Source organism: Nerophis ophidion, linkage group LG10 (assembly GCF_033978795.1).
Source record: "Nerophis ophidion isolate RoL-2023_Sa linkage group LG10, RoL_Noph_v1.0, whole genome shotgun sequence".
Classification (NCBI taxonomy): Eukaryota; Metazoa; Chordata; class Actinopteri; order Syngnathiformes; family Syngnathidae; genus Nerophis; species Nerophis ophidion.
In genome coordinates this window covers 32,255,196-32,275,551 of record NC_084620.1, presented here as the reverse complement: position 1 = coordinate 32,275,551, position 20,356 = coordinate 32,255,196, and the positions used below count along the sequence as shown (strand labels likewise).

Genomic DNA, 20,356 nt, shown 5'->3' with positions numbered 1-20,356 from the left:
CATCTAAGATGGACTGATGCAAAGTGGAAAAGTGTTCTGTGGTCTGACGAGTCCACATTTCAAATTATATTTGGAAACTGTGGACGTGGTGTCCTCCAGAACAAAGAGGAAAATAATCACCTGGATTGTTATAGGCGCAAAGTTCGAAAGCCAGCATCTGTGATGGTATGGGGTTGCATTAGTGCCCAAGGCATGGGTAACTTACACATCTGTGAAGGCACCATTAATGCTGAATGGTCCACACAGGTTGTGGGGCAACATATGTTGTCATCCAAGTAACATTATCATAGACACCCCTGTATATTTCAGCAAGACAATGCCAAGCCACGTGTTAGAACAGCGTGGCTTCGCAGTAAAAGAGTGTGGTTACTTTCCTGGCCCGCCTGCAGTCCAGACCTGTCTCCCATCCAAAATGTGTGGCGCATTATGAAGCGTAAAATACGACAGCGGAGTCCGGGGACTGTTGAACGACTGAAGCTCTACATAAAACAAGAATGGGAAAGAATTCCACTTTCAAAGCTTCAACAATTAGTTTCCTCAGTTCTCAAACGTTTATTAAGTGTTGTTAAAATAAATGGTGATGTAACACAGCAGTGAACATGCCCTTTCCCAACTACTTTGGCACGTGTTGCAGCCATGAAATTCTAAGTTAATTATTTATTGCAAAAAAAAATTAAGTTCATGTGTTTAAACATCAAAAATTTTATCTTTGTAGTGCATTCATTTGAATATGGGTTGAAAAGGATTTGCAAATCATTGTATTCCGTTTATATTTACATCTAACACAATTTCCCCACTCATACGGAAACGGGGTTTGTATCATCCGGAAAATGTTGATTGGATTGACTTTTGAGTACAATCATAATTGCAGGACTTTTCCCCCCTTAAATATAGCGCCATCAAACCAATATATTTATTTATAGTGGTTTGATGGCGCTATATGCAAGGTGAAATAAAAAATAACATTTCATATATATGTATTTTGTATATATAATACATACATAAATATATATATATATATATATATATATATATATATATATATATATATATATATATATATACATATGTATATACATATATACATACATATATATACATACACACATATACATATATATATTTATACATATGTATATACATATATATACATACACACATATACATACACACATATATATACATATATATATACACATCCATATATACACATATCGAAACATATATGTATACATATGTATATACACGAACATATATATATATATATATATATATATATATATATATATATATATATATATATATATACGCACACACAGTATACAGGAAACAAGAGAACTTCACGTTACTTGTTTATTTGAATTGTATGTTGATATTTACAGACATGTACAACTATGCGTCATTACATTCAGTGTTAAGTTTAAAAGTGATGATTACAACATACAATAATATAAATGATGAACAAAACTTACAAGTGTTTGTCAGAATTATTTTCAGAAAAATTAAATAAAAGTTCTTACATAATATTAACCAGCTTTTGAAAATCACACAAACGTACCAATTTACCTTTAATACTGCAAAGATGAATATTTTTTTGTACAATGAGCATAACGCTTTATAAATAACAACCGGAAAGTATTCACAGTGCTTTACTTTTTCCCACAGTCTTATGTTATAGCCCTGATGACAATGTGAAACTGCTTTTCTTTTTTTTTTTTAAACATTTTTGCAAATTATTCAAAATGAAAAAGAACAATCACATGTAGATAAGTATTTGCAGCCTTAGCCGTGAAGCTCAAATGTGAGCTCAGGTGCGTCCTCTTTCAACTGCAGCTTAATTAATTCCACCTGTAGTACAATCAGTTGATTGGACACGTTTTGGATAGCCACACACGTCTATATTAGTGTTACATGATTTGAGAAAAAAACTAATTCCCTTTTTTTTTCTCTAAAATTACGATTTCATTCGAGACTTTTACATGTTATACATATATATGAATAAAACTGCAAGAATAAATAGAAAGCCAAAATGTTACTTTTAGATTAAATTATTGCATTTTGTTTTAAACAATATGCAATAATTTATTTGAACAATATTTGGCTTTATGCAGAGACTTAGAACTTCTGTGTACATTATGCTTTTAAACTGAAGAAATAACTGATAAAAACTATACATCCATCCATCGATTTTCTACCGCTTATTCCCTTTTGGGGTCGCGGGGGGCGCTGACGCCTATCTCAGCTACAATCGGGTGGAAGGCAGTGTACACCCTGGACAAGTCGCCACCTCATCGCAGGGCCAACACACATAGACAGACAACATTCACACACTAGGGCCGATTTAGTGTTGCCAATCAACCTATCCCCACATTGTCATTATGGGGTATTGCGTGTCGAAATTTGAGGACAAAATTAAATGTATTACATTTTGGAATAAGGCTGTTACATAGCAAAATGGGGAAAAAGTAAAGCGCTGTGAATACTTTCCGGAAGACCAACAGAGGATAAAGAAAACACCTAAAAAGCAGAATTATCTCATATTCGGCATACAATAAATGTAAGCTACCTTGTGTGCCCGTGTGGAAGTCCTTTGCTGTCTTTTAGTTGGCAGGTCAACATGATTCCTTCCATCATTCACTTACAGTATCTATACTCAATATTCACATGTTATCCTTTAAAAAGAAGTGGGACACTCTGGCATATTCTACATAGTATGGAATGATGGTTTTTGTTTTTTGTCTAAAAGTCACAGTGATATCACCTGGCAGTAAGAACGACCATTTGATGCTTCCAGAGTGTCCTCCACAGTAAGGAACAACAGGTTATTCTATTTAATGGATGACTATGTCTGCATAGCACGCTATGCACCAGTCCCAGAAGTTTGTCAATTCCACGAAAAAAATAGTTTTTAAAGGACATTTTCAAAGAGGTGCATTGATCGCATGATGTTTTCATCCTGGAGTCAAAACAAAAGTCCAAAACTGAGTTAGGGGACATCGTCCCATTCAGAAGCGTAAACAGAATACATTGAGTGTGGCGGCCGTGTCCAAACTTACATTTTGGCAGCAGTCGATAAACTCGTCAATAGTGACCACGCCGTCTTTGTTCTTGTCCATCTTCTGTTGGGAGAAAGAAAAGACAAATAATATTTCAAAAACTAATTTCAAAATATACAAGCGTTTAAAGGCCTACTGAAACCCACTACTACCCACCACGCAGTCTGATAGTTTATATATCGATGATGAAATATTAACATTGCAACACATGCCAATACGGCCGGTTTAGTTTACTAAATTGCAATTTTAAATTTCCCGCGAGTTTCTTGTTGAAAATGTCCTGGAATGATGACGCGTGCGCGTGACGTCGCGTGTTGGAGGCGACATATTAGCAAGGCACCAAACATGGCTAAAAGTCGTCTCTGTTCATGGCGTAATTACACAGTATTTTGGACATCTGTGTTGCTGAATCTTTTGCAATTTATTCATTTAATAATGGAGACTATAAAGAACAATGCTGTTGGTGGAAAGCGGTGGATTGCAGCTGTCTTCAGCACCGAGATACAGCCGGTGTTTCTTTGTTTGTTGTGAAGCTTTAACACAGAGCGGTCAATCGAACCTGTTTTCTCTACGTCAACCAGCATGTTTTTGGATGGGGAAATTGTGATATATATCTTACCGGAGAAATCAGTGGATTATGGGACTTCCTCCTGCAGTAGCTGTTTAAAAGGCAGCTGTGAGCTTGGCTCCTCGGCTTCTTTCTGAGACACTGCGTGTTCACCGCAGCCATCCGACCTCGAGGTATGTCTTTAAAATCTCACTAAAACACCATTAAAACAATAAGCAGATAAGGGATCTTCCAGAATTATCATAGTAAATGTGTTTAATTACATCTTAAAAGCTCACATTGCCGCCGCCCGGAGCCGTCACTTTTTTTTTCTTCTTCTAGTCCTTCACTGTGTATATCGTAATTCACAAATCTTTCATCCTCACTCAAATTAATGGGGAAATTGTTGCTTTCTCGGTACGAATTGCTCTTACTGTCAAAGCGCTTTGGGCTCCTTAAAAAGGGGTAGAAAAGAGCTATACAAGTACAACCCATTTACCATTACTGCTGGTGGCTCCCATTAAAAACAATGGGAATATGTGTGGAGCCATGCAACAGTGACGTCACACGCACACACTTCCGGTACAGGCAGGGCTTTTCTATTAGCGACCAAAAGTTGCGAACTTTATCGTGGATGTTTTCTACTGAATCCTTTTAGCAAAAATATGGCAATATTGCGAAATGATCAAGCATGAAACATAGAATGGACCTGCTATCCCCGTTTAAATAAGAACATCTCATTTCAGTAGGCCTTTAAGTCGATATGGGGTACCCTGACAGGAAAAAGACAAATACATTTTTTACAATATGTTGTCAAACTGAAGCCCCACCATTCTAGAACTGGGCGCAATCCAGATTTACAGTCGTGGTCAAAAGTTTACATACACTTGTAAAGAACATAATGTCATGGCTGTCTTGAGTTTCCAATAATTTCAACAAATCTTATTTTTTTGTGATAGAGTGATTGGGGCACATACTTGTTGCTCACAAAAAACATTGATACATTTTGGTTCTTTTATGAATTTATTATGGGTCTACTGAAAATGTGACCAAATCTGCTGGGTCAAAAGTATACATACAGCAATGTTAATATTTGCTTACATGTCACTTGGCAAGTTTCACTGCAATAAGGCACTTTTGGTAGCCATCCACAAGCTTCTGGTTGAATTTTTGACCACTCCTCTTGACAAAATTGGTGGACTTCAGCTTAGTTTGTAGTTTTTTCTGACCTGTTTCTTCAGCATTGTCCACATGTTTACGTCCGGACTTTGGGAATACCATTCTAAAACCTTTTTTTCTAGCCTGATTCAACTATTCCTTTACCACTTTTGACATGTGTTTGGGGTCATTGTCCTGTTGGAACACCCAACTGCGCCTAAGACCCAACCTTCAGGCTGATGATTTTAAGTTTTCCCGAAGACTTTGGGAGGTAATACTCCTTTTTTATTGTCACATTTAGTCTCTGTAAAGCACCAGTTCCATTGGCAGCAAAACAAGGCCCAGAGCATAATACTACCACCACCATGCTTGACGGTAGATGTGGTGTTCCTTGGATTAATGGCTTCACCTTTTCTCCTCTATATACTGCTGGGTATTGTGGCCAAACAGCTTAATGTTTTTTTTCATCTGACCACAGAACTTTCCTCCAGAAGGTCTTATCTTTGTCCATGTGATGTCAGGCTACCAAAAGCGCCTTATTGCAGTGAAACTTGCCAAGGGGCATTTAAAAAAATATTGATATTGCTGTATGTATACTCCTGACCCAGCAGATTTGGTCACATTTTCAGTAGACCCATAATAAATTCATAAAAGAACCAAACTTCATGAATGTTTTTGTGCTCGATCACAAAAAAATAATAGTTGTAGAAATTATTGGAAACTCAAGACAGCCATGACATTATGTTCTTTAGTGTATGTAAACTTTTGACCGCGACTGTAAAACTGTACAACATATATGGTGTGTATACTTGCCTGAAAGAATATTTCCACGTGTTGACGTGGCGTCTCCTCTCTGAGTGCGGGGTACGTACATTTGCCCATCATGTCGTAGATGGCCTTCATGATGTCCAGCATCTCCTGTGGGACAAGACCAGATTGTCTCAACTCTTATAAGGGAACTGCACTTTCTGGGAATTCACAATCTCTACGTAGACAAGCTCGCACATTTTCTTGATGAATTTTAAGTCGTTAATTGCGGCAAGTACAAGAGGGCTAACGATGCAGCTCATGGAGTAATCCTTTAAGCCCTTTAAAAAAATATCCTAAAATTGTTAATATACCATTTGTGGCCTGAATATTACCCATTAGCGATATGGTTATTATAAGCGCTAAAGCCAAACAAAATATTCTCAGCAGTCCCTTGATCACAGGGCTAGCTTATGCTGCTATATAGACATATTGAGCCGGTGAGCTGGTGCATTGCCTCTGAGTTGGTGAAAGTTAATTGAAGATTGTAAGGCATGCCTCTCACCAGGATAGTGGAAGGTTGTGAACATAAACCGAGAAGTTGGTCAACTTAGTCCGGGAGATGGCTCGAAAGGCATAATGAGATGATAGTGGGAGGATTATTATTAATTCTTCATCTAAACATCCCATCATTCAGCATTCCAGAGAGAGCAGAGATTGCACCGTAAGTTAATGTTTTATTATGTTTGTAGTTCTTGTCTAGCACTTAGCAATAATGCTACATGATTCTTAGTGTGTTTAGCACACCACTTCTATAACTTGTAGCTCATCCTCATTTTAATCGGGCTAAAATATATACTGCATTTTTGTTGGTCCCAAAGTAGTTGTAGTTGGTGCTCATTAATTCTGTCCCGATTAGTACTGTTGTTGTTCAAAGGAAAAGAAAATGCTGTGATGTGTCTGTAAAAAAAAAGTACGTCTTCTTATGCCTATAATGATAAAAAAAAAAAAAACACAAGTGCCAAAAGTATTTGGCCACCGATCCAAATGATGAGAATCAGGTGTATAAAATCAAGCACTTAGGCATATTTCTCCAAACATTTGTGAAAGAATGGGCCGCTCTCAGTGATTTCCAGCGTGGATCTGTCATAGGATGCCACCTGTGCAACAAATCGAGTCATGAAATGTCCTCGCTCCTAAATATTCCAAAGTCAACTGTTGGCTTTATTATAATAAAATGGAGGAGTTTAGGAACAACAGCAACTCAGCCAACAAGTGGTAGACTGAAGCGCATAGTGCAAGGTCGCAGACTTTCTGCACAGACAGTTGCTACAGAGCGCCAAACTTCATGTGACCTTCCAATTAGCCCATGAACAGAACGCAGAGAGCTTCATGGAATGGGTTTCCATGGCCGAACAGCTGCATCTAAGCCATACATCACCAAGTCCAATGCAAAGCGTGAGATGCAGTGCTGTAAAGAAAGTCGTCACTGGACTGTAGAGCAGTGGAGATGCCTTCCCTGGAGTGATGAATCACGCTTTTCCAACTCGCAATCTGATGGACCAGTCTGGGTTTGGAGGTTGCCAATAGAACGATACATTTCGGACTGCATAGTGCAGAGTGTGAAATTTGGCAGAGGATGAATTATGTGGTGGGGTTGTTTTTTAGGATTTGGGCTTGGCCCCTTAGTTCCAGTGAAAGGAATTTCGAATGCTGCAGGATACCAAAACATTTTGGACAATTCCATGCTCCCAACCTAGTGGGACCAGTTTGGAGCAGGCAGGCCTCTTCCTCTTTTAACATGACTGTGCACCAGTGCACAAAGCAAGGTCCATAAAGACATAGATGACAGAGTCTGGTGTGGATGAACTTGACTGGCCTGCACATAGTCCTGACCTGAACCCGAAAGAACACCTCTCCCGTCCAAAGGCAAAACCCAGTAATTCAATTTTGGTCAAAACTGAGCTGATATTATTTTTGGAGTTCCTAGGTGATATGCTTTACATTAGTGTATGCAATATTGTAATATGTTCCGTAAGTAAGCTGTTACGCGCATGGCAGGACCTAGCAACTTCCACAGAACCGCGTAGATACAACAGAAAAACCTAGTATCTCAAGGGACCAATCGGAGCTTCTTTGTCAGTCGCCTTATTGTCTTTAATGAGACATTTGCACGAATGGGGGCCGACGGTCAACCTGATTATGTGATATTTTGGCACGAGGGGATATTTGGAAGATTGGCCCAGGACGTTGCAAGCACCTTCATTAAATGTACTGTTCTTGATTCTTCCCTTTGCATACTCTTTTGGGCAGATAATTGTGGAGGTCAGAATAAAAACTGGACGCTGTACACGGCTCTTGCCCAATGTGCCAACGCAGAATGGGGCCCACCTGAGATTGTGATAAAATATCTGGAGAATGGGCACACGTTTATGAGAGCAGATTCAATCCATGGCTCAATCGGCAAGAAAATGAAAGCTCAAGAAAACATCTCTACGTTTGATGACTTTGTAGATCTTTGTAAGACAGCATCAAGATAGATCGGTTTTCCTTTGTTTTCTCAAAATCAGCTAGAAGTGAGTTACTAGGTTTTGCCTTTGGACGGGAGACCTTTGGGATGAATTACAACGGAGACAGAGAGCCAGGCCTTCTCGACCAACATCAGTGTGTGACCTCACCAATGCGCTTTTGGAAGAATGGTGGAAAATTCCTATAAACACACTCCGCAACCTTGTGGACAGCCCCCCCAGAAGAGTTGAAGCTGTAATAGCTGCAAAAGGTGGACCCACATCATATTTAACCCTATGGGTTAGGAATGGGATGGCCCTCCAAGTTCATATGTGAGTCAAGGCAGGCGGCCAAATACTTTTGGCAATATAGTGTATGTAAGTAAATGTTATGTTATAATGAATGTGCCTGTTACTGAATGACATATATACTTAAAGTGTATATATAAAACAATGATAGAGGCTGTTGGATGTTTTTAAGAGCGTTTTTAGAGAGACTACGGTGTTAGCCGACTATTGCAAGCGTTTATTTACGATTTAGAATGCATAAATAAAGAAAACATACGTGTGCTTGTCTTACATAAGGATTATGAATGATAGGCACAATAATTTCCCCCCCAAAAGAGCAGTTATTAAAAGTTGTAAGACGACATGTCTTTCACGGAAGGACCTGCTGTACCTCCTTAGTGATATAACCGTCTTTGTTGATGTCGTAAAGGTTGAACGCCCAGTTCAGTTTTTCCTGAATGGTGCCTCGCAGAAGGATGGAAAGACCCATGACAAAATCCTGCAAGGAAATTAGACCTCAGCTGGCATTGTTTCCATCTCAGAAGGAGGCAACAGTGAGCGGCTTACCTCAAAACTCACAGAGCCGTTGTGATCGGTGTCAAAGGCGTTGAACAGGAAATGAGCGTACGTTGAGGCATCTGCAGGGAGAGAGAGAAGCAGCAAAGACAGGACAGCGAGGAGCAGTGAGCCACGTCGGACTGGTCTTGGGGGGTTTTTCACGTTTTAGTGAGGCCCAAAAAATTGGTACAAACCTCCTTGTGGGAAGAACTGGGAGTAAATGTCCTTGAAGGTGTCTTCATTGACCACTCCACTCGGGCACTCCTGCAAGACAAAATATATTTATTATATATTGAGCATCATGTTTTTCTATTTTTTCCCCCCCATATTTTATTCATTTTACTTTTTTCCTCACACTTTGTAAGTAATAAAACAAAATAAAGATAAAGTAAAGTAGTCAAACGAGACCTATTATGATTTCAATCTACATTTAAAACACTTGGGCTCCATCTAGTGGTATGTCAAATACTCAATTACATTTTCAAACATAGTGTTACTGTTCAAACTGCGTGTAGTTACATCAGCCAAAAATATTAAATATACTTGTTAAATAAAATATTTGCTTTCTTTTTAATAACTATTTAGGCCTACTACGCTACTGTATTTTAATGTTGGTGACTATGGTGATAACTTGGTAAAAAAAAAAACGGAAATTTGGCTCCACAGTCCCTTTTATAACTACTTTTTTGAGTTTGTTTACAAGATGGTCGATTCTGGAGGCGTTCCCACAGCCCATCCGTCTCCAAAAATATCATTATCTTTGAAAAAATATACCCTGTTTAAATACGATGTCGTCATAACTATTTTTGTCAACAAAAATAAACTTACCGTATTTTCAGGACCATAGGGCTCAACAAATTATAAGGCGCACTGCCAATGAATGGTCTATTTAAAAAAAAAAGAAAACGTTTTTCATATATAAGGCATTAAAAACCTCAAAAGGCTTAGGTGGCCACATGCGTGGACAGCACCTTTTAGCTCTTTTTTCCAAAATTGTGTACACTACTGCATTGGGGTCTAGTGTGTGAATGTGAGTGTAAATGTTGTCTGTCGATCTGTGTTGGCCCTGCGATGAGTTGGCGACTTGTCCAAGGTGTACTCCGCCTTCCACCCAAATGCAGCTGAGATAGGCTCCAGCACCCCCCAGGAACAAGCGGTAGAAAAGGGATGGATGGATGGCCCTTATGTGGAAACTTATACTGCCACCTGGTGGTGTCAAAAGAGTATAACATACAATGGTATTTGGGGAAAAAAGTGTAAAAATAAGAATTAGCATGTCACTAAACATGAAGTACACGTTTGTTACTTATGGACATCATATAAAAAGATGATTCTCAGGTTTTATTGTAGTCAGGGTCCAATAAGCCCAAATAGCAAAGAGGAAAAAAAGAAGCATGTAAACAAACAGCTTGGGCCTTAAGAAGAGTCCTATTATTATATATTGTTTTTTCTAAATGTAAAACACTTCCCTGTGGTCTACATAACATCTAATGGTGGTTCTTTGGTCAAAATGTTGCATAGATTATGTTTTACAGATCATCTTCAAACTGCTTTCTGACAGTCGCTTCCGGATTTGCCGTTTTGTGGGCGGTCTTATTTACGTGGCTCACCTTCGGCAGCGTCTTCTCCCCGTCTTCTTTGACATCCAGTCTTTACTTAAATCATTAACGGAACCGCATCTCCTCATCCGGAAACGACGACGCCGGAAATGTGAAAAACCGTCCGACCGGAACTCCAATAACTAAAGTTCTTTGGATGATTAATGTAAACTCACTACACCGGTATGTTTTAGCGCTTTCATGGAGATTTTACTGACGGATATAAGTAAGAACTTTACTCTACTTTATATTAGAAATGACAACAGCGGAGGATAACTGTCACATAACAAGAACATAGAGGAAAAATAAGAAGCTTCTCGACTATGCAGGATTTATGCAAATCCCAAATACAGATCAGCAGGTACCAGAAGGTAAGAAAAGTTGCTTTTGCATAATATTGCGAAACAAGATGCCAGATAATGTCTTACCTTATACACACACCATAATAATACCCGTATGTTGAAGCACAGTACAATTCATCAAGTGGTGCGGCTTCCTAGTTTACCAAAGTCGTACTAAAACATTTTGATTGACTTTTGAGCGCCATGTGTAATGGTCTATATTTTCAATGGAACATTTCAATCCCGGGCTCGGGATCTTTTTGTGTGGAGTTTGCATGTTCTCCCCATGACTGCGTGGGTTCCCTCCATGTACTCCGGCTTCCTCCCACCTCCAAAGACATGCACCTGGGGATAGATTGATTGGCAACCAAGTGTGTGAATGTGAGTATGAAGGTTGTCTGTCTATCTGTGTTGTCCAGGATATACCCCGCCTTCCGCCAGATTGTAGCTGAGATAGGCACCAGCGCCCCCCGCGACCCCAAAGGGAATAAACGATATAAAATGGATGGATGGATGGACATTATAATTTAAATTATTATATCATATATACAATACAAATATATTATAACGCGCACTGTCGAGTTTTGAGAAAAAAAGGATTTTAAGTGTATAGTTCGGAAAATACGGTAATAAGCATTATATAGATTCACTGGATCACAACATGACGTACAACTGCACACTCTCAGATCGATTCAGAGTTTGCATAGAAAACAGCTGCTTTTAGCAGCGTTTATGTCAGTGCATGTCACACGTCAGTGTCACTATGCACATGCCAAGATTAGATGAAAATAATATTTTCTCTTACTTCCCTCAGAGCTCCTCCCCCTCTGTCTGAGAACTTTACATAATGCCAAAATAAGTACGTCCACCTTGCTGTGATGTCACAACATAGGCGAACTGCAAAACCCTGCAAACAGAGGGATCCAAAACTGCGTCCAAGCTCGCGCCAAAATGCATGAATCTTATGACTGTAAAGCAATAACTAGTCAGAAAAGACACAATTAATCATAGTTACCCTTTAAAGTTAAAAAAAAAAAAAATTGGCAATAACAAAAACACTAAACAATTAAACTACAGAATAATTACTGCTAATTAGAGACATATTTGTTTGTTCTGGAGTGTATTCCGATTGCAGGCTTCAACTTTTGTATAAAAATGATAAAAAAAATTGCCATTGCATTTCGGGTAAAGAAGGCCCGACCATTGATGGTTAACTTTTTTATTTAAATGCTACTATAATTATTCATCATTGAGTGTTAAATGCATTACCGTACAGTGTGTGAATGGCAGGAAAACAAGGTAAGCTTGTAACTTTTGCTCACCCGAGAACACAAAAACCGCAAGGCGTGAAATTCCTTCCCGGGAGAACAAGGATAAGGAAATGTGAAAGGAAAAGACATTTAAATTTAAATAAAATGGTACGCCAAGACACAGCGAGGGGTCCTTTTTGACCAGGGAAAAGGTCTTTATTGGGCACCTGAGCCACAGTCAGTCACGACTAATGACCTCATTCCGACACCTTATTTATCTTGCAAAGGACGAAAGGGCTCCATTTCTCATCAGAATGCTAGCTTGTGTTAAGATTGCATCGCCTTAAAAAAAAAGGGTTGACGTTATTCAGCTGGGTTTCCTCGGGTCGCTTTAAGGGGAAATGCACTTTTTTCTTAATTTTCTTTGTCGTTCACAATCCCTATGTGACACACGTTTTTATCTTTTTTGTGCATTCTAAATGATTAAATATGACTCATATTAGACTGTTAACAGTGTTGCTAGAGTTTATTTCGCCTATTTACAAAAAATATCTAAAAGCCGTAAACAGTATTCCATTTACATGTCGTCACCTGCATAATAACCACGTATTAGCGACATCATTATACGAACCAACGCAGAGGAACTACTTTTTGTAACATTGATCACAGATGTCACCAACTATTGCAGCCATTGATATACTGAGCTGCTGCATCGCCTCCGAGTTGGTAAAAGTTTGTGCTAATTCATAAATCATGCCTTTCACTTGTATCGTAGAAGGTCGTGGCCATAAACTGAGAAGTTGTATACAAACATTCTTTTTAAAGCGCATTACCCGCATTGTTAGCAACCTATTGCTCGCGTTTATTTACCATTTACAAAACCCAAAACCAGTTTAGTTGGCACGTTGTGTAAATCGTAAATAAAAACAGAATACAATGAATTGCAAATCGTTTTCAACTTATATTCAATTGAATAGACTGCAAAGACAAGATATGTAATGTTGGAACATGTAAACTTTGTTATCTATTTGCAAATATTAGCTCATTTGATGCCTGCAACATGTTTTGAAAAAGCTGGCACAAGTGGTGAAAAAGATAGAGAAAGTTGGGGAATGCTCATCAAACACTTGTTTGGAACATCCCACACGTGAACAGGCTAATTATGAACAGGTGGGTGCCATGATTGGGTATAAATGCAACTTCCATGAAATGTCCAGTCATTCCAAAACAAGGATGGAGCAAGGGTCACCACTTTGTGAACAAATTTGTGAGAAAATTGTCCAACAGTTTAAGAACAACATTTCTCAACGAGCTGTTGCAAGGAGTTTAGGGATTTCACCATCTACGGTCCTTAATATCATCAAAAGGTTCATAGATTCTGGAGAAATCACGGCAAGGCCAAAAACAAATATTGAATGCCCGTGGCCTTTGATCCTTCAGGCAACACTGAATCACAAACCGACATCAGTGTGTAAAGGTTATTACCACATTGGCATGGTCAGTAACTATAGTTCGTCGCTACATCTGTAAGTACAAGTTAAAACTCTACTATGCAAAGCCAAAACCATTCATCAACACCCAGAAACGCCGCCGGCTTTGCTGGGCCCAAGCTCATCTTAGATGGGCTGATGCAAATTGGAATAGGTTTATGTGGTCTGATGAGTCCACATTTTAAATTGTTTTTGGAAACTGTGGATGTCGTGTCCTCCAAGCCAAAGAGGAAAAGAACCATTCAGACTGTTATTGGGGTGTATTAGTGCCCAAGGCATGGGTAACTTACACATCCTTGAAGACACCATTAATGCTGAAATGTACATACAGGTTTTGGAGCTACATATGTTGTCATCCAAGCAATGTCTTTTTCATGGACGCCCCTGCTTATTTCAGCAATACAATGCCAAGCCACATTCTGCACGTGATAAAACAGCATGGCTTCTTAGTAAAAGAGTGCGGGTACTAGACTGGCCTGCCTATAGTCCAGACCTCTCTCCCATTGAAAATGTGTGGTGCAATATGAAGCCTAAAATACCACAATGGAGACCGCAGACTGTTGAACAACTTAAGCAAGAATGGGAAATAATTACACCTGAAAAGCTTCAAAAATTGGTCTCCTCAGTTCCCAAACGTGTACTGAGTGTTGTTAAAAGGAAAGGCCATGTGACACGGTGGTAAAAATGTGCCAACTGTTTTGCAATGTGTTGCTGCCATTAAATTCTCAGTTAATGATTATTTGCAAAAATAAAAAAAAGTCTCACCGTTTGAACATTAAATATATTGTCTTTGCAGTCTATTCAATTGAATATAGGTTTGAAAAGGATTTGCAAATCATTATATTCTGTTTTTAGTTATCATTTTCACAAAGTGCCAACTTCATTGGTTTTGAGTTTTGTAGAATGCTTAAAAAAGAGAAAATCGTATTTGTCATTGTCTCCGATAAGGGTGGTCAATGCAAAATTCCCCCCCAAATTGCATTATCTATTAAGAGGAACTACTCCATGAAACAAGCTTGTATCTCGTAAGTAGCAGAGTAAATATTGCCCCCTAGTGCAGTGTTTTTCAAACTTTTGTGAGTCAAGGCACATTTTTTTCATAACAAAAATATGGAGGCACACCAACAGCAGAAAATGTTAAAAAAATTAAACTCCACCAGGTTGTCGTGCTTTATTTTGAGTTTATTGTTGTTTCCTGTGTGTAGTGCTTTAGTTCCTGTCTTGCGCTGTTATTTTGGGGACCTCTCCTGTTTTGTTGGTGTTCTCTAGTAGCAGCTTCACGCCCTCCTTTGAGTGCTATTCCCCGCAACTGCTCTGTTTTCCCAATCAAGACTATTTAAGTTGTGCGTACGCGATTCTTTGTGGGGACATTGTTGATTTCATGTCGTGTACGGATGTGTGAACGCCGTCTTTACTCCACACGCTGTAAGTTTTTGCTGTCGTCCAGCATTCTGTTTTTGTTGACTTTGCAGCCAGTTCAGTTCTATTTTTGTTTTACATATCCATCACTATGCTTCAGTGCCTTTTCCTAGCGGGACTTGCCTTTTGTTAATTTTTGGTTTAGACGTTACATACCTTTTTACCTGCACGCTGTCTCCCGCTTTGCTCTGCATAATGGGATCACGAAAAAACATCCTCGACGTGTTCGGACTTCTACAAAGCAATGAACTACCTGCTGCCACCTACTGATATGGAGTATAACAAAATTACCCTGCCGAGCTCTACACAGCACAGGCACAAGATAACGGCACATTATTATGAATATTGATTTGCAAAAAATATTTTTTGGACCAATTAGGTAAAGTTGCTTAATTTCCCACGGCACACCAGACAATATCTCACGGCACAGTGGTTGAAAATCACTGCCCTAGTGGTTGTAAGCAGCATTGGAGCCATCACCACCAGCAGCACCAGGCTTCACTTACATTCTTAAAGCCGCGATAGAGGATTTGCAGCTCCTTGCGGGAGAATCGCGTCTGCGCCTCCAGTTGTCCCAATCCCTCGGGGCGATGGCGAACAGCGGAGAGTTCGAGCTCATCTTCAACACTATCTGGAAGAGGGGGAGGAAGATATCAACGTACGACAGCCCTTCAAAATTAATAGTCGTTAGATAAATAACCAAGGTGACACCCGAAAACCTGATGTGGCATCTGTAAAGCTGTCATTCGTGATGCTGTTTAAAGCAAAAGTGCTCAACACTCGCATGAAAAAGTTTGGGATGTAAAAAAAAAAAAAGATTGGATAGATGATATTATCAAAAACTATCTTCACAAACATATTTGTACAAATAAAGCAACATTCATGGACACCTGGAGTAATAACAAATAACCTCTGCAAAAAAAAGGAATCCTTGATGACACGACAACGAAGAACAGGCAATGAGATCACTTTTTCAGGGTTAGGGATGATTTAAAGTTTAAATGCGTGGGTATACAGGTGTAAAGCTACACCTGTAAACAACACTGTCTTCACTAGGTCACTAGGTCGCATGACTTATTTAAAAGTCACTCCGCAGGTCAGCACAACTCCATTGCGCTGACCTAATTTTGCATCCAGGTGCTTAAAAGCACTAACACAACAAAAAGATACCCGCAGCAAGGGCTCGATTGAGGTTGTCAATCATGACAGCATTTAATCCTGGCCAGAAAAAAAAAAACATGGATAGCTGGCGTTATCTGTTATTGTTGTTGTTGTTGTTGTCCCCACTAATGCAGGCCTGGGCAAATTTAGGCTCGGGGGCCACATGCGGCCCGTTGAGCTTTTCAATCTGGCCCGCCGGACATTCCCAAATATTTTTTTTTAGATCTTTAAGATGGATAGTGTAGCTGCCATTATGACATGCAATAATATGCGCTTATGGATGATATACCAGTTACTATGGTAATCTAATTGTTTACTATGGTAATCTAATTCGTTACTATGGTAATCTAATTAGTTACTATGGTCATCTAATTAGTTACTATGGTAATCTAATTAGTTACTATGGTCATCTAATTACTCCTCTCTGAGCTGCCACCTTATCGTGGTAGAGGAGTTTGCGTGTCCCAATGATCCTAGAAGCTATGTTGTCCGGGGGCTTTATGCCCCCTGGTAGGGTCTCCCAAGGCAAACAGGTTCTAGGTGAGGGATCAGACAAAGAGCAGCTCAAAGACCTCTATGAAGAAGAGAAAACATGGACCCAGATTTCCCTCGCCCGGACGCGGGTCACCGGGGCCCCCCTCTGGAGCCAGGCCCGGAGGTGGGGCACGATGGCGAGCGCCTTGTGGCCGGGCCTGTTCCCATGGGGCCCGGCCGGGCACAGCCCGAAGACGCAACGTGGGTCACCCCTCCAATAGGCTCACCACCCACAGCAGGGGCCATAGAGGTCGGGTGCAATGTGAGCTGGGCGGCAGCCGAAGGCAGGGCACTTGGCGGTCCGATCCTCGGCTACAGAAGCTAGCTCTTGGGACGTGGAACGTCACCTCACTGGGGGGGAAAGAGCCTGAGCTAGTGCGCGAAGTGGAGAAGTTCCGGCTGGATATAGTCGGACTCACTTCGACGCACAGCAAGGGCTCTGGAACCACTTCTCTTGAGAGGGACTGGACCCTCTTCCACTCTGGCGTTGCCGACAGTGAGAGGCGACGGGCTGGGGTGGCAATTCTGGTTTCCCCCCGGCTTAAAGCCTGCACGTTGGAGTTCAACCCAGTGGACGAAAGGGTAGCCTCCCTCCGCCTTCGGGTGGGGGGACGGGTCCTGACTGTTGTTTGTGCTTACGCACCAAACAGCAGTCCAGAGTACCCACCCTTTTTGGGAACATTCGAGGGAGTACTGGAGAGTGCTCCCCCGGGTGATTCCCTTGTCCTACTGGGGGACTTCAACGCTCATGTTGGCAACGACAGTGAAACCTGGAGAGGCGTGATTGGGAAGAATGGCCGCCCGGATCTGAACCCGAGTGGTGTTTTGTTATTGGACTTTTGTGCTCGTCACGGATTGTCCATAACAAACACCATGTTCAAACATAAGGGTGTCCATATGTGCACTTGGCACCAGGACACCCTAGGCCGCAGTTCCATGATCGACTTTGTAGTTGTGTCATCGGATTTGCGGCCTTATGTTTTGGACACTCGGGTGAAGAGAGGGGCGGAGCTTTCTACCGATCACCACCTGGTGGTGAGTTGGCTGCGATGGTGGGGGAGGATGCCGGACCGACCTGGCAGGCCCAAACGCATTGTGAGGGTCTGCTGGGAACGTCTGGCAGAGTCTCCTGTCAGAGAAAGTTTCAATTCCCATCTCCGGAAGAACTTCGAATATGTCACGAGGGAGGTGCTGGACATTGAGTCCGAGTGGACCATGTTCCGCACCTCTATTGTCGAGGCGGCTGATTGGAGCTGTGGCCGCAAGGTAGTTGGTGCCTGTCGGGGCGGCAATCCTAAAACCCCTTGGTGGACACCAGCGGTGAGGGATGCCGTCAAGCTGAAGAAGGAGTCCTATCGGGTCCTTTTGGCTCATAGGACTCCGGAGGCAGTGGACAGGTACCGACAGGCCAAGCGGTGTGCGGCTTCAGCGGTCGCTGAGAAAAAAACTCGGGCATAGGAGGAGTTCGGGGAAGCCATGGAAAATGACTTCCGGACGGCTTTGAAGCGATTCTGGACCACCGTCCGCCGCCTCAGGAAGGGGGAGCAGTGCACTATCAACACCGTGTATGGTGCGGATGGTGTTCTGCTGACCTCAACTGCGGATGTTGTGGATAGGTGGAAGGAATACTTCGAAGACCTCCTCAATCCCATCAACACTTCTTCCTATGAGGAAGCAGTGCCTGGGGAATCTGTGGTGGACTCTCCTATTTCTGGGGCTGAGGTCGCTGAGGTAGTTAAAACGTTCCTCGGTGGCAAGGCCCCGGGGGTGGACGAGATCCACCCGGAGTTCCTTAAGGCTCTGGATGCTGTGGGGCTGTCTTGGTTGACAAGACTCTGCAGCATCGCGTGGACATCGGGGGCGGTACCTCTGGATTGGCAGACTGGGGTGGTGGTTCCTCTCTTTAAGAAGGGGGACCGGAGGGTGTGTTCCAACTATCGTGGGATCACACTCCTCAGCCTTCCCGGTAAGGTTTATTCAGGTGTACTGGAGAGGAGGCTACGCCGGATAGTCGAACCTCGGATTCAGGAGGAACAGTGTGGTTTTCGTCCTGGTCGTGGAACTGTGGACCAGCTCTATACTCTCGTCAGGGTTCTTGAGGGTGCATGGGAGTTTGCCCAACCAGTCTACATGTGCTTTGTGGACTTGGAGAAGGCATTCGACCGTGTCCCTCGGGAAGTCCTGTGGGGAGTGCTCAGAGAGTATGGGGTATCGGACTGTCTTATTGTGGCGGTCCGCTCCCTGTACGATCAGTGCCAGAGCTTGGTCCGCATTGCCGGCAGTAAGTCGAACACATTCCCAGTGAGGGTTGGACTCCGCCAAGGCTGTCCTTTGTCACCGATTCTGTTCATAACTTTTATGGACAGAATTTCTAGGCGCAGTCAAGGTGTTGAGGGGTTCCGGTTTGGTGACCGCAGGATTAGGTCTCTGCTTTTTGCAGATGATGTGGTCCTGATGGCTTCATCTGACCGGGATCTTCAGATCTCACTGGATCAGTTTGCAGCTGAGTGTGAAGCGACCGGAATGAGAATCAGCACCTCCAAGTCCGAATCCATGGTTCTTGCCCGGAAAAGGGTGGAGGGCCATCTCCGGGTTGGGGAGGAAACCCTGCCCCAAGTGGAGGAGTTCAAGTACCTAGGAGTCTTGTTCACGAGTGAGGGAAGAGTGGACCATGAGATCGACAGGCGGATCGGTGCGGCGTCTTCAGTAATGCGGACGTTGTACCGATCCGTTGTGGTGAAGAAGGAGCTGAGCCGGAAGGCAAAGCTCTCAATTTACCGGTCGATCTACGTTCCCATCCTCACCTATGGTCATGAGCTTTGGGTCATGACCGAAAGGATAAGGTCACGGGTACAAGCGGCCGAAATGAGTTTCCTCTGCCGTGTGGCGGGGCTCTCCCTTAGAGATAGGGTGAGAAGCTCTGCCATCTGGGAGGAACTCAAAGTAAAGCCGCTGCTCCTCCACATCGAGAGGAGCCAGATGAGGTGGTTCGGCCATCTGGTCAGGATGCCACCCGAACGTTTCCCTAGGGAGGTGTTTAGGGCACGTCCAACCGGTAGGAGGCCACGGGGAAGACCCAGGACACGTTGGGAAGACTATGTCTCCCGGCTGGCCTGGGAACGCCTTGGGATCCCCCGGGAAGAGCTAGACGAAGTGGCTGGAGAAAGGGAAGTCTGGGTTTCCCTGCTTAGGCTGTTTCCCCCGCGACGCGACCTCGGATAAGCGGAAGAAGATGGATGGATGGATGGATGGTCATCTAATTAGTTACTATAGTAATCTAATTATTTACTATGGTAATCTAATTAGTTACTATGGTCATCTAATTAGTTACTAAGGTAATCTAATTAGTTAATATGGTCATCTAATTAGTTACTATGGTAATCTAATTAGTTACTATGGTAATCTACGTTACATCAGGTCAGACGAGGAACCAAGCAGTGTGGGCGGGAAGTGTTTCCACAGACGCGGAAGGAGATTTTCACAACAAAGTTCTAAAGCTTAGTGATATATAGAAGAGAATACAAAGTACTTTATAGATCCCTGGGGAAAATTCAGCAAATATCAGCTATATCAGATTGTAGGTGGGTTTAGTGTGTATTTATTCTTGTCATATTTCACTGTTGGTTGCATTTTTGTTGCATTTCACTTGATTGTAAAATATGTCGATCGAAAGGGGGTGTGACATTCATATGTTGTCAATAT

At 41.9% G+C, this 20,356-nt stretch overlaps 1 protein-coding gene across 2 annotated transcripts in view; it reads right to left on the bottom strand.

The window, feature by feature from the left end:
- Nucleotides 1-1,335: 1,335 nt before the first annotated feature.
- kcnip4a (potassium voltage-gated channel interacting protein 4a) overlaps nt 1,336-20,356 on the bottom strand; it is a 144,151-nt gene continuing 125,130 nt past the window's right edge. For both annotated transcript variants that reach the window (XM_061913518.1, XM_061913517.1), the window contains exons 2-8: nt 15,466-15,590; nt 9,056-9,125; nt 8,871-8,941; nt 8,695-8,802; nt 5,575-5,679; nt 3,057-3,119; nt 1,336-2,956 (exon numbers count right to left, since the gene is read on the bottom strand). In XM_061913518.1, coding sequence (XP_061769502.1) covers nt 2,909-2,956; nt 3,057-3,119; nt 5,575-5,679; nt 8,695-8,802; nt 8,871-8,941; nt 9,056-9,125; nt 15,466-15,590 — 590 coding nt within the window. In that variant the 3' untranslated portion in view covers nt 1,336-2,908. The remainder of the gene's footprint in view (nt 2,957-3,056; nt 3,120-5,574; nt 5,680-8,694; nt 8,803-8,870; nt 8,942-9,055; nt 9,126-15,465; nt 15,591-20,356) is intronic.